Source organism: Leucoraja erinacea, chromosome 11, assembly GCF_028641065.1.
Source record: "Leucoraja erinacea ecotype New England chromosome 11, Leri_hhj_1, whole genome shotgun sequence".
NCBI lineage: Eukaryota > Metazoa > Chordata > Chondrichthyes > Rajiformes > Rajidae > Leucoraja > Leucoraja erinaceus.
The window spans coordinates 42,795,536-42,809,181 of NC_073387.1; the positions used below are offsets into that span (position 1 = coordinate 42,795,536).

General features: G+C 40.3%; 1 protein-coding gene across 2 annotated transcripts in view; it reads left to right on the forward strand.

Moving 5' to 3' along the window:
- LOC129701721 (PH and SEC7 domain-containing protein 2-like) overlaps positions 1 to 13,646 on the forward strand; it is a 140,873-nt gene that overhangs the window by 81,848 nt on the left and 45,379 nt on the right. For both annotated transcript variants that reach the window (XM_055643094.1, XM_055643095.1), the window contains 2 exons: positions 4,037 to 4,149; positions 7,148 to 7,206. In XM_055643094.1, the coding sequence (XP_055499069.1) occupies positions 4,037 to 4,149; positions 7,148 to 7,206 (172 nt within the window). The remainder of the gene's footprint in view (positions 1 to 4,036; positions 4,150 to 7,147; positions 7,207 to 13,646) is intronic.

Consider the following 13,646-nt stretch of genomic DNA (forward strand, 5'->3'; position numbering starts at 1 on the left):
CACACGGGCTGAATCCGGCCCGTAACCCGAAAAACCACGTTTTTTTTCAAAATTCGTTTTCGCAGGGTCGAGGCAGGCGAGCTGACCTGAGAACTGCAGCCAGTCCCTGGGACGCGAGCTGATCTGGGAATGGCAGCCAGTCCCTGGGCACGCAGAATGCTAACTTGATCATTATGGACAAATTGGGCCAGTCACGTACATGTTGTATAACTCTGACTCTATGAAGATCTGAATGGGCTTAGAATGACCATTTAAGTAAAATTGCCCCCACTTTCCCCATTTTGATTCTTGAGATTAATATCCCTTTGCTCTGTTAACAGTGTTAAAGTACTTATGAGGTAGTCAGGAAGGGAACATGTTATTTCTATTTAGTTTGCTTTAATTTGTTAGTTGATTGTTTGTTGAGTGCCATCATTTCTGAAATGGTCTTAAAATAACTTAACTGTTATAAAGCAGTAATAAGTGATTATTGTCCAAACAATTGGAACTTGCATAAAATGTTTGCATTATTAGCAGGACTGCCAACTCCCACCCATTGAGCGTGAAACTCATGCATTTCACAAAATTCTCATGTTCTCACGCTGATCACAAAATTTCTCACGCTCAAATATCTGCGGGTGCTGAAAGTTCAAAATAAAGCAAAAATTGTTTTAGAGGTGAGTAAAAACCATGAGGGGAATATCAGGCGAATGCATAATCTTTTTCCCAGGATATGTGATTCAAGCACTAGAGGGGATTGGTTTAAAGCAGGGCTGTCAAACTACCGGCCTGCGGGATGATTTTGGGGAAAACAAAGTAGTTTAGTTTCTCCCATGCAGATGGTGTGATAGGCGAGACACGGCAGCAGTGGTCCCAGTACCAACCCCCCTCCCCCTTCCCCCCTGAGGCACGGCACACACCTCCCACCCTCACCTCCGGCGGCTCTATGTCCGTCGACTGCTCTGTCCACACCCCATGGAGTTTTAACCCTGGTCCGGAGCCAGGAGCGGACCGGTTGGTGCCGCCTCCGGAGTCTACTATGGGATGGGGAACAACCCCTCCCACACCCTCCCCCCATCGGTCGCTACGCTCCCTCGCAATTTCTCACTCTCAACTCTCACCCAATGTTGGCAGCTCTGCTTTTAGTTATATAGAGATTCAGCTCATCGAGTCTATACCCGGTTTCAGAGGATTCCCAGCAGTCGCATTCCTCCACTTATTTTCCATTTAGTCTATTCTTTCACAAATGCCAAACAGCATCCCAGTGTTTCCTGCTTCCGACCTAAACTTGGAAATAATAGCCAGTTAACATATGAGTACATATTTGGGGTGTGGGGGGAAACCCATATACAGAGAGAACATGCAAACTTCACAAAGGCTGTACCCGAGGCCAGGATCGAACTTGGGTTGCTGAGGCTATGTGGCAGCAGCGCTAATCGCAGCACTGCCCCACAACACTCAAAGCAATGTTACAATATTTTAAATTAAAATTTCATTCAATTTTCATAATTCACATCACTTCAGAAACAGGCACATTGGCAAAATCGAAGCGGAAAATCTGACATAAAAGATAAAATATTGGAATTGCTCAGGAGGTCAGACAGTATCTGTGGAGATAGAAACCAAATTAGTTTTCAGATAGTGATCTCTCAGAAAGTTCAAAGCAGAACACGTACTATGTTTTAAGATGAAGGAAATGGTGGGTTTGGTGAAAAGAACACACACAATAATTTTGATAGGCCAGGGTGTTTGGAGAGATGAAATGAGGATGAAAATGCAGGATGAAGGGTGGTAGTGAAGGTATTACTAAATTATAAAAGGAAGGTCTGGAGATGCTGTAAATAGAACACAAGAAAATAGGAACAGGAGTAGTCTATCTGGTCCTTCAAACCTGCCCTGCCATTCAATATGATCATAACTGAGCTGTCCCAGGCCTCAAAAATGTATCTGTGCCAGTTCCTAGCCATGTCATGTATTAAACAAATAATTATTTAGAATTTTAAGATTGTGGTTGAAGTCCAGTGGTTTGCAAGGTAATCTATTCAATCTCCATGTTCTCAACTTATCTGTCATGGTTTGACATGGTTGACTGTATCATTATCTTTTCGTGCCTCACCCACTTTATCCAGCTGAATGTGACCAGACTTCCCTTGACTGCACTCCTAACTTCATCCTTTGAATCCCTATAGCTTCTCATTCCTGTACATGGATCATTCTTGGATGAACCCAAGGATGTCTTCATCCCATAGAAACATAGAAACATAGGTGCAGGAGTAGGCCATTCGGCCCTTCGAGCCTGCACCGCCATTCAATATGATCATAGCTGATCATCCAACTCAGTATCCCATCCCTGCCTTCTCTCCATACCCCCTGATCCCTTTAGCCACAAGGGCCACATCTAACTCCCTCTTAAATATAGCCAATGAACTGGCCTCAACTACCTTCTGTGGCAGAGAATTCCACAGATTCACCACTCTCTGTGTAAAAAATATTTTTCTCATCTCGGTCCTAAAAGACTTCCCTCTTATCCTTAAACTGTGACCCTAGTTCTGGACTTCCCCAACATCGGGAATAAACTTCCTGCATCTAGCTTGTCCAACCCCTTAAGAATTTTGTAAGTTTCTATAAGATCCCCCCTCAATCTTCTAAATTCTAGCGTGTACAAGCTGAGTCTATCCAGTCTTTCTTCATATGAAAGTCCTGCCATCCCAGGAATCAGTCTGGTGAACCTTCTCTGTACTCCCGCTATGGCAAGAATGTCTTTCCTCAGATTAAGAGACCAAAACTGTACGCAATACTCCAGGTGTGGTCTCACCAAGACCCTGTACAACTGCAGTAGAACCTCCCTGCTCTTATATTCAAATCCTTTTGCTATGAATGCTAACATACCATTTGCTTTCTTCACTGCCTGCTGCACCTGCATGCCTACTTTCAATGACTGGTGTACCATGACAACCAGGTCTCGTTGCATCTCCCCTTTTCCTAATCGGCCACCATTCAGATAATAGTCTACTTTCCTGTTTTTGCCACCAAAGTGGATAACCTCACATTTATCCACATTATACTGCATCTGCCATGCATTTGCCCACTCACCCAACCTATCCAAGTCACCTTGCAGCCTCCTAGCATCCTCCTCACAGCTAACACTGCCCCCCAGCTTTGTGTCATCCGCAAACTTGGAGATGTTACATTCAATTCCCTCATCCAGATCATTAATATATATTGTAAATAGCTGGGGTCCCAGCACTGAGCCTTGCGGTACCCCACTAGTCACTGCCTGCCATTCTGAAAAGGATTCGTTTACTCCTACTCTTTGTTCCTGTCTGCCAGCCAATTCTCTATCCACATCAATACTGATCCCCCAATACCGTGTGCTTTAAGTTTGCATACTAATCTCTTATTTGGGACCTTGTCGAAAGCCTTCTGAAGTTCGATTTCCAACTACATGCTGCTACTTAGCAGCAGCTAATAAATAAATCCACAGCATTAATTTCCATGTCTAGGCTGATGCCACCCCCTGTCCATTCATCTCCGCTCTAAATTTGTCAGCTTGTTTTATATCCAATACTGATAATTAATTGTGAAGAGTGAAGCTATTGTACAAAGTTCCTGATAATAATATACTCTCTGAGCACTAACTCCATTTATTTTCCTGGCAACACTCCACAATTGAAGTAGTCTCTCCACAATCCTGTGTTGTATTTGATCGTAAGTTGAGCTTTGCACAAGCTTCTTTTTCCATCACTGTATTTTCAAATATTATTATTTTTATTTAAAATTTTCGATACCGACAGTATTTTGTCATCTCTTATTATAATTTTGCAAATATTTGCTTCTTAAAATTGGGAATGTAAAATATCATGTAATCATTTCAATTATAATGAAATAGCACCCTAATGATAGCACCATGATTATTTGGACTGCTACACTGTTTAATTTTTACTCGCACAATAAAGAGAGTTCACTAACTGCCACAATCAGATTGTATGCAAATAGTAAAATAAAGTTTTGTTTTTATTGGTGACTTAACAGTTTCCCTGTTTCCTTTTTCCATTAGGTGTTTTTTGAAAGCTTTTCCATTGATGGGTGAAACTCAGGAGCGGGAGAGAGTTCTGATCCCATTTTCCAAGAGATACTGTCAATGTAATCCTGATTCTATTAATTCCGAAGGTACCTGTACTAGCATAATCATTCCTGTTTTAGTGCATTTGAAATATTCCAGTATATGTGTTTATTACAATAAATTCTTAGTTATGGAGCAAAAATGGACAATGAAAAGTATATAATTAGTTAAATTATTTATAGTTCTTTATTTTTCTGTGGCAAGTTTTTGACAGATATCTTATGTCTTCAAAGATAATTTTATAAAATATATGAATCCAAGAATACTGTAATTAAAATAATTTAGAGCATGTATAAGGTCACCTCCACTCATGAAATATTTATTTGCATAAGAACTGTATGTGAACAGGGTAAAATGCTTCATGCATTGTATGAATAGAGCAAGGTAAATCTGCTAAACAGCTTGGTATTGCGAATGTGGTGAGTGGGAATTTGGTGCATAGGCGAGATTGGTAAGTGCTTTAAAACAAATCTATTCAGTCATGAGTAATCAATACAATGTAAATAGAAAAAAAAAAGTGCTTTCATATTCATCAATCTGAGGAAATTAAAAATATGCACGTATTTGGAATGTTCCTTTGTTTTATAGGTGTTTTTAGTAGCTTGTGTGAATTTTAAAGTTGGATTAAACATAGTACAAGTAAACATGCCAAAAGGATAATGAGCCAAGTCATTCAATACTAACTACAGTTAACAGTGATAAATGGCCAAGTATTTAATCACAGAATATAATTTATTCCATGTCACGATAAATCCACCAATTTAATAAATCCATTAGTTCGCCGAACACCTCCGATCAATCCGCCTAAACCTTCCTGATCTCCTGGTTGCCCTCCTCTATATCGGCGAGACTAAGCGCAGGCTCGGCTATCGTTTTTCCCTGAACACCTCTGTTCGGTCCACCTAAACCTATCTGATCTCCTGGTTGCTCAACTGACCTTTCTGTCCTGGGCCTCCTCCATTGTCAGAGTGAGGTCCAGCTCAAATTGGAGGAGCAGCACCTCGTAGTTCGCTTGGGCAGCTTACACCCCAGCAGTATGAACATTGATTTCTCTAACTTCAAGTAATCGTTACTTCCCCTCTCTCTCCATCCCTCACCCTTCCCAGTTCTCTGACCAGTCTTGCAGTCTTCGACTAGATTTTATCTCTGTTTGCTTTGTTGTTACCTTCTCCCACCTAGCAATGATCTACATTTTCTTGATCTCCATTCCCTTTGTCCTGTTTTCACACCTTACACTGCCTTATCTATACACGTCGTTAGCTATGTACCTCCCTCTCCCCTGACATCAGTCTGAAGAAGGGGATCGACTCAAAACGTTACCCACCCCTTCTCTCCAGAAATGCTGCCTGTCCCGCTGAGTTACTCCAGCATTTTGTGTCTATCTTTGGTTTAAAACAGCATCTGCAGTTTCTTCCTACATATTAGTTCAATAATTTGAATACAGAATATATCTAATCAATGAATTCATAAAATGGCTTTTTAGTATACTTTATTGTTACTTTAAATAATTTAGGCATTAGTCATATATGATCTTTTAATTAATTTCTGAAGGTATGATTGTGTAGTCAGTATTTTTAATTTCATATATAGTACATGGAAATTTGTAATTTACATCTGAAAGCAATCCTCCTGTATTGAAATTTTCAAACTGGTCTACAAATTGGTGACAATCCAATAAAGAAGCACATTACATACCAGAAGGAAAGAGAGTGTAACTATTAACCAGCTTCCTGGTGAGGGCATAGGAGAAGAAGTGAAGAAGATGCAAAACATATTATTCCTATCTATCAATGTCAAAGTACTTCATAAATGAGTATCAAAGAAGTTATGAAGTTTGGAGGGGAGAAGGAGTTCCATTATTGGAACTAGTTATGAAAGGAAAGATTCTGGAAGAGGTCATCTTAAGAAAGTATAAGAAGTTAGCTGCTAAGCTGAAAGGTTAGATGTCAGCTAATATGTAAAGGAGGGATTCTATTTCATTGGAGCTTCTCACCACTGAAATTGAAAGGAACTGGTCAGTTAGTACGGGCTGCACTTATATCCTTGGCTGCAAGTAAAGTCTCAGCAGAAACCAATTACGGTAACTTAATAAAGGAATCATAAGAAAGAAAGAATAAAGAGTAAACCAATTGAAGGAACTTAGATGACAGGATGGCTAAGAATGGATTAAATCTGAGAGCATGTAAACCACCTCCATTGACCACATTAAATCAGTATTCCTCAAATAATTTTATTTTGAGTCTGGATCACTTGGATCACAGTCTCAAAGCTCCTTGACTGAAAGCAGTTTTCTCTAGCTGTCATGGAGCAATGTCCCTCTCCATCTCTTTCTCTTTCAAGCATTTGTTTCATGAATATCACTTTTTGCTTCACTCAAGGAAACCCCTGTAATTCACAAAATCTTTCAAAATGGATGTATTTAGTTTGGTTCTGTGCTGCCATAATTGAGTGATGGTTTGTTGGGTAGCATGTGGTGGTGTGTATAGGCCACATGGCTGATAAATGTTATTGTTGCAAAGTCCAACCTTTGCAATTCATATAAATTTTGTAGCTTCTATAGATCAAACAACATTTTTCCACATTTGAGTGTTAGACACACTTGGATGTGATTGCCACCTTTTGCCTTTGTGACAAATAGAGCAATTTTCTTAATGGCACCACTCGCAGCATAACTCACTCGTTCTTCCCTTTCTGCAGCAGCACATCCAACCCCATCATAATCAGCCATTTGGAAAAATCACCCCTTTTGGGGGGAAAAAAAAGTCTAATTTTATGGATATTTAAATTAATTTGTGATCCGTTTCCTTTTTGGTAATCAGAGCCTTTAAACTATGAACTTTATTCTTTTCTCAGTGAGACCCTATGTACAAATGATGCATGTTTACTTAAATTATTTCACCTGGGACGATGGCAAAAGGTTGTTTAGAACCAAAACTTCTAACACTTCTTCTAACACTTATTTGATCTCAATTCTGCTGCAGGACCATGAATACTTTAATCTTATACATGCAAACCATGGTGAAAAGTATTTATTTTCTTTTTCAGATGGAGTCCATACACTAACATGTGCACTAATGCTTTTGAACACAGACTTGCATGGTCATGTATGTATTTTCAGATATAATATTTAAGAATATCATAATAATAAAAGTTATGAAAGTGGTAAACAGAAATAAATTAACCGTTTATCACATAATAACAAGGGATAATATTGTGCTTCTTTAAGTATTATTTCATGTTAAAAAATTTAAATTTATGCACCATTGTTAGTATTGTAATTTTTATTCACTATTCCCTGATGTTTGTTAAATGCAACTTTAGAACAAGAATCAAAATATTTATAAATCTAAATACTTTGTAGATTTAAGTTTTAATAGCGATGAATTCTTTTTAAGTTTGAATTTTCTAGATGACATCTTACAACATTGGTGGGTTTCATTATAGAGCAGCAAATAATTGAGAACCCACAGCTATATTTGTTAAGAAGAGCAAATTCTTAAATTAACTGAAGCATGAAAATAGAGGAAGATAGGGAGAAAACTGGGCGTGCTATGCTTGCACTTTAGATTCTATGGAATCCTAATGCTTGTTAATGAGGTCTGGGATGCAGTTGCATGCTTCCAATGGGATGTAGTTTGCATGTTGTCTTGGCAAAGAGATTTGCGTGCACATCTAATCATAGTGTGCACAGAAGGCAGATTAAACAGTCAGTATGCAAAATCATTACCGGAACTGGAGCGTTATGAGAGGCTGATTGGGCTGGAACTGTTTTCCCTGGAGCGTATGACCTCTGGAGGTTTAGATAGTCACAAAAGGCATGAATAAGTTGAATGGCCACAGTCTATTTCCCAAGGTACGGGAGTCTAAATCTGGAATACATTGGTTTAATTGAGAGGGGAAAGATTTAAAGGGGACTTGAGGGGCAACTTTTTAAGAGAGGGTGGTGCTTTGTGGAATGACCTGCCAAAGGAAGGTGGTAAAGGCTGGTACATTATTAAAAATCAAAGACGTTTGGACAGGGACATGGAGAGGAAAAGTTTTGGGGAATACAGACCAGGATCAGGCAAGTGGAACGAGCTGGATTAGACAACTAGGTCAGCGTGGATGAGTTGTCCCAAAGGGGCTGTTGCGGTGTTGTATACCTCCATGACACCACTTTTCCAAACACCAACTGTTAAAGTTCTAGCAATCTGATCCCCCTCCCTGATGTTGCATTTGTTACTGAATTTTCAAATGTTTTTAAAAAAGGGCGGCACAGTGTGCAGTGGTAGAGTTGCTGACGAAAGGTGCCAGAAACCCATGTTTGATTCTGACTATGGATGCTGACTATACAGAACGTTATATGTTCTCCCTTCGACCGGGTGGGTCTTCTCTGTGTGCTCTGGTTTCCTCCCACATTCCAAAGACGTGCAAGTTTGTAGGCTAATTGGCTTCTGTAAATTGGCCCGAGTGTATAGAATAGTGTTGATGTATAGGGTGTTCGTAATTGGCAACACACTTGGTGGGCCTAAGGGTCTGTTTCCGTCCTGTATCTCTGAAGTCAAAAGCCCAAAATCAAGAGAATTGCAACTCCTCCATTTCTGAAAACCATATTGGTGCCAACAGCCTGCATAACCATGTGCATTGAACAAGCATTAAAATAATTTTAAAAGCCCTCCACAACCAGGTTCTCCTTGGATGATTTATTCAGGTTGCAGGTGTCATGCAGTTGCATATGTATTAGTTAGTTTAGTTCAGTTTAGAGATACAATATGGAAACAGGCCCTTCCCCCAACGTCTGAATTGGAATTTAGCTAAACATTTAAATAGGCCAAGAGGAATGTTCTGATTGGTATCAATATACATTTATATCAATTTTTAAGCTTATCCCGAAGTAAATTGTTTCCAAACATGGGTGCTCTTACAGGTCTTCTTCTGGAAGCTGAGTATGGCTGGGATAATCAAAAGAGACTAGGCAGATATGAAGATGATGCCAAAAGAGACAGTCAGGCTCATTATGGGAGATATAGTAATTGCTACTGAGGATTCTTTTGGAAGCTACTCCTCTTACCTCGCCTTCAGCAAATATGAATGCTTCAGATATTTGACATTACTAAAATCTGGCAATTACTGCAGCACTCAACTACAACCTCAATATTGCCTATAAAGTATGTATAAAGCATCCTTTATTGTCATTCAAACTGTCTTCAGTTTGAACGAAATTGCATACCTTGCAGTCAGAACAAAAAATTAAAATAACAGAACGCACAATGAGCACTGTTTAACATCCATCACATTGAGTCTACCAGGCACCTCCTCACTGTGATGGAAGGCAAAATTCTTAAAGTCCTTGTCTCTCCTTCCTTGTTCTCCCTCTGCATTGAGGCGATCCATCCTTTCGATGTTGGGCCCCCCCCATCGGGTGATGGTAAGTCCCGCGGACGAATCCTAGCTCCATGAATGGGCCGGTTCAAACTCCGTGGCCCGGGGCAGACGAAGCTGCCATCCTCCAGTCCAACGGACGAACTATTGTTGCGGGAGCTCCGGAGAATCGGTCACCAACCTGGGACCTGCGGGCTCCCGATGTTGTCGTCCACTGGGCCCGCGGCCGAAGCCTCCGAGGCTCCGAAGTCGGGCCGTCGCCGCAGCTCCACCACAACCCCGAAGTCGGCCAGCTTCACAATGGTTTGTCCTGGCTCTGCCTCCGGAGCCTCAAGCTCGGTCCCAGTTGGAGGCCGCCAGCTCCGCGATTAGGCCTCAGCGCAGACGGAGACGGGGGTACAGGATACTGAATTGGATGATCAGCCATGATCATATTGAATGGCAGTGCAGGCTCGAAGGGCCAAATGGCCTACTCCTGCACCTATTTTCTATGTTTCTATGCGACAAAGAAAAGGTCACATCCCCCCCGAAAGAAGAGACTAAAAACAAATTTTTCCCACCCCCCCACACATACACATCTAAAAATAAACTAAAACATACATCTAACAAGACAAAAGAAAACAACAAAAAAAAAGAAAAAGACAGACGGACTGCAGGCGAGCCGAAGCTGCTTGGGCAACGCCGCCACTTCTGGCTACCAATGGTAAACCAGATGGCAGATCTTAACTTTGAAGCATTTAATATTTAATCAGTAGCGCTCAAATGAGGATGGCCATTTAGGTTCTTTACGCAAAGAGAGACATCTTCACATTCATTTTTTTCCTGAGACAAGCAGACAGAAAAAAGAGAAAAATCACAAATTTCTCCATGTAATTTGGTACCATTTACATTTACTGCCTGCGGACTAGACAATGCATCATCCAATCCAAATTTATGTATTCAATTATGATGTATAGTTCCAAATAAAATGACGACCCTTCTGCAACGCCTTATTGCTTGTTTTCTGCATGAAATTCGCTTGTTCTCGTAATTCTTCATGGTATTTCTTTGCAGCCCAGATGATGAATGGTTATCTAAAAGGAAGAGTAGAGGTGGCCTAAGGAGCCATCGAGATCTGGCCTTTGATATTACAATGGTAGAATTAATGAAGGTAATGCAATTGATGTGTTGTGCATGGATCTCAGAAGGCCTCTCATATAGTTCTGTATAACCAGTTTCTCAGTATAGTTGAAGTATTTGGCACAAATGTGACGATGATAGCATGGAAATTAAGTTTAATGAATAAAAGTCAAATGTGAGTTGTGGTGAATAGTTGTTCTATGGTCTGAAGAAAATTGAACAGTTGCATACCCTGAAAATGGTATTGAGGCCATTCTTTTTTTCTGAACTGTGTTAATGACCTGGACTTGGGGGTGTAAGTTACAATTTCTAAATCTGCAGATGTCACAAAGCTCTGCAGTATTGTGAGCTGTGAGGAGTATAGTGATAGATTACATAAAATGGAGATGGGCTGTTGGCACAGGCAGGTGAACCTTTAATGTGGAACAATAACGAGGAAGAAGGTGCAGAAATAAGATAAAATAAAGGATACTGTTTTAAAAGATGAGGAGGCATTAGAAAGATTTACAGGAATGACTTCTGGAATGAGGTATTGGATTTCAATTAAAGGATAGTATAGGTGGCTGTATTTTATTTATTACAGAGGAGAAGGCTATAACGTTTTAAATGATGAAGTTCTTCACTGAGTGCAGGTGGGTGATTATTCGCATTGGTGAAGACATCAAGGAGTAGAGATGAGAACTGTAAAGTAAAGTGAAGTAAGAGTGACATGAAGAGGTAAAAATGCATTATGTGGTTGAAATCTGCAAAGCAATGCGAGCTGACATAGTGGAGCCAGGTTTCATTGTGGCCTTCCAGAATGCATTAGGATAAATGTATGATGAAGCAAATGTTTAAAGACTATGGAGAAAGGTATCAGGATGTGGAATTAGTTTGTGAATTCATCTGGTTGAGAGTCATATGCCCATGGTGGACAGAATGACCTCCTTCTGTGGAGTAACCTTATGGTGATTCTAGGAGGCTGGGCTTCAGGCTGCACCATATCAGCCTGGACTTGCAGCAGTCTGAGCTGGATCTGTGATTGGTATCAGCAAAGACCTTGATAATGATTGTAGCCCTCTTGCAAGCTTCCCAGGGCTCTAATAATATATTATACAGTCCATCATTATTCTGTTGTTCTCTCATAACCGCAGCTGAACTGCTGAGTGATCTCATCCTTTCACAATCTGGCTCTTGTGTTATCCATTCCAGTATTGTGTCTCGCCGTGTTCAAAAACTCGGTTGTGCTAGATACAAAATAGTCTTAATGTCAGTATTTGAGTTCAAAATCATAAAATGTCTTCATCTTACTCCAGTGACTGAGAAGGCTCCAATTCTTGTGTATCTGAATTTCAAAAAGAAAAAGGATTGGATTGTGGTCCGGGAGTGGAAGGGAAAAGAGCTGCATACACTTGACGAAGGAAAATTGAATTGAGAGGAAGAATATCAGGTCAAATTAAACTGGGAATTTATTTATTACTCTTCCATTGGTGGGTTCTACACGGGATAATATCCTGCTTACCACCGCAAATACACAACTACTTTCCACCAAGATGTCTAGCATATTATTTGACACCCTTGTAATTAGTTTCATGGTAACATGAAATTAGAGTTGGAATAGGAAATGGCATTCAAAAAGCTTGTGACTTTGGCAACTACACTTTCCTGCCTGCTCCCATGATCTTTGATTCTCACATAGTCCACAAAATGTATTTCTCTCAACAACAAATATATTTTAAGACTCAATAGCTATCACCATTTGAAGTGGGATAATTCTGAAATTTCACATTTAGAGAGAAAAAAAAATCTTCTCAACAATAAATCACAGCAGAGGTCACACTACATTATGTGGCCACAGTACACCACTTTTTGAAGTAACACAGGCTATTTTTAAGAAGTGCTATCTATTCTTAATGTCAGGATCCTGTTAAAGCGTGCAACCAGCTCACCTAATAGTGCCTGCATGGAATCAGCAGTTAATAGAGCAGATACCACTGATATAAAACACTGCATGCAATACGATGAATGGGCACTGGTTCGCAGTATACTGTGGTCTCCAGTGCAGTTTTCAAGGGAGTGTCAGATATTTAGGGATGCTTGTGATGTTGAAGGCATTCATACTCGGTGACAAGCAATTAGGCAATTTATTTAGAACTAGGAAGGAGAAAGCTCATTACAATCTGGGAACAGCAATAATAGTAAGCAGGTATTTCAGTGGATTAAATAAAATAGTACTAATAATAATGGATAACATGATTAATTATAAACCAGAGATGCTTTAATAGAACACTAGAAAGCAAAACATGAGCCAGTACATATGATTTATATAGGAATGGGTGACATTTCCCGAACCATCACCGATTCCTTCTCTCCGGATATGCTGCCTGTCCTGCTGAGTTACTCCAGCATTTTGTGTCTACCTTCAATTTAAACCAGCATCTGCAGTTCTTTCGTACACATGATTTATATAGGTATTGGTGTAATATTGTCGCATTTACTACAATAGTGAAAAACTGTTTTATGTGCCACCTTGGCTGATCATACCATATATGAGTGCAATCATACAATACATGAGTACAAGAAGTAATAAGAGAATGCAATAAGGAAAATGAAACAATACCAGTATGGTATTACTGCAGCAGAGAAAGTGCAAGGGGTGCAACAAGGAAGATTGGAAGATCGGAAATACATCCTTAGCATTTGAGAGTTCCGTATAAGAGTGGTGAAGAGGCCATTTTTGAATCTGGTAATGCTTTCTTTCATGCTAATACAGCAACAAAAGCAGAGTCCCCCTTGTCCTCACCTTCCACCCTACCAGCCTTCACATACAACAAATAATCCTTCCACATTTTCGCCGCCTCCAATGGGATCCCACCACTGGCCTCATCTTCCCATCTCCTCCCCTGTCTGCTTTCCGCAGAGACCTCTCCCTCCGTAACTCCCTGGTCAATTTGTCCCTTCCTACCCAAACCACCCCCTCTCCTGGCATTTTCCCTTGCAACCGCAGGAAATGCTACACTTGTCGCTTTACCTCCCCCCTTGACTCCATCCCCTCTCTCTACATCGGTGAGACCAAGTGTAGGCT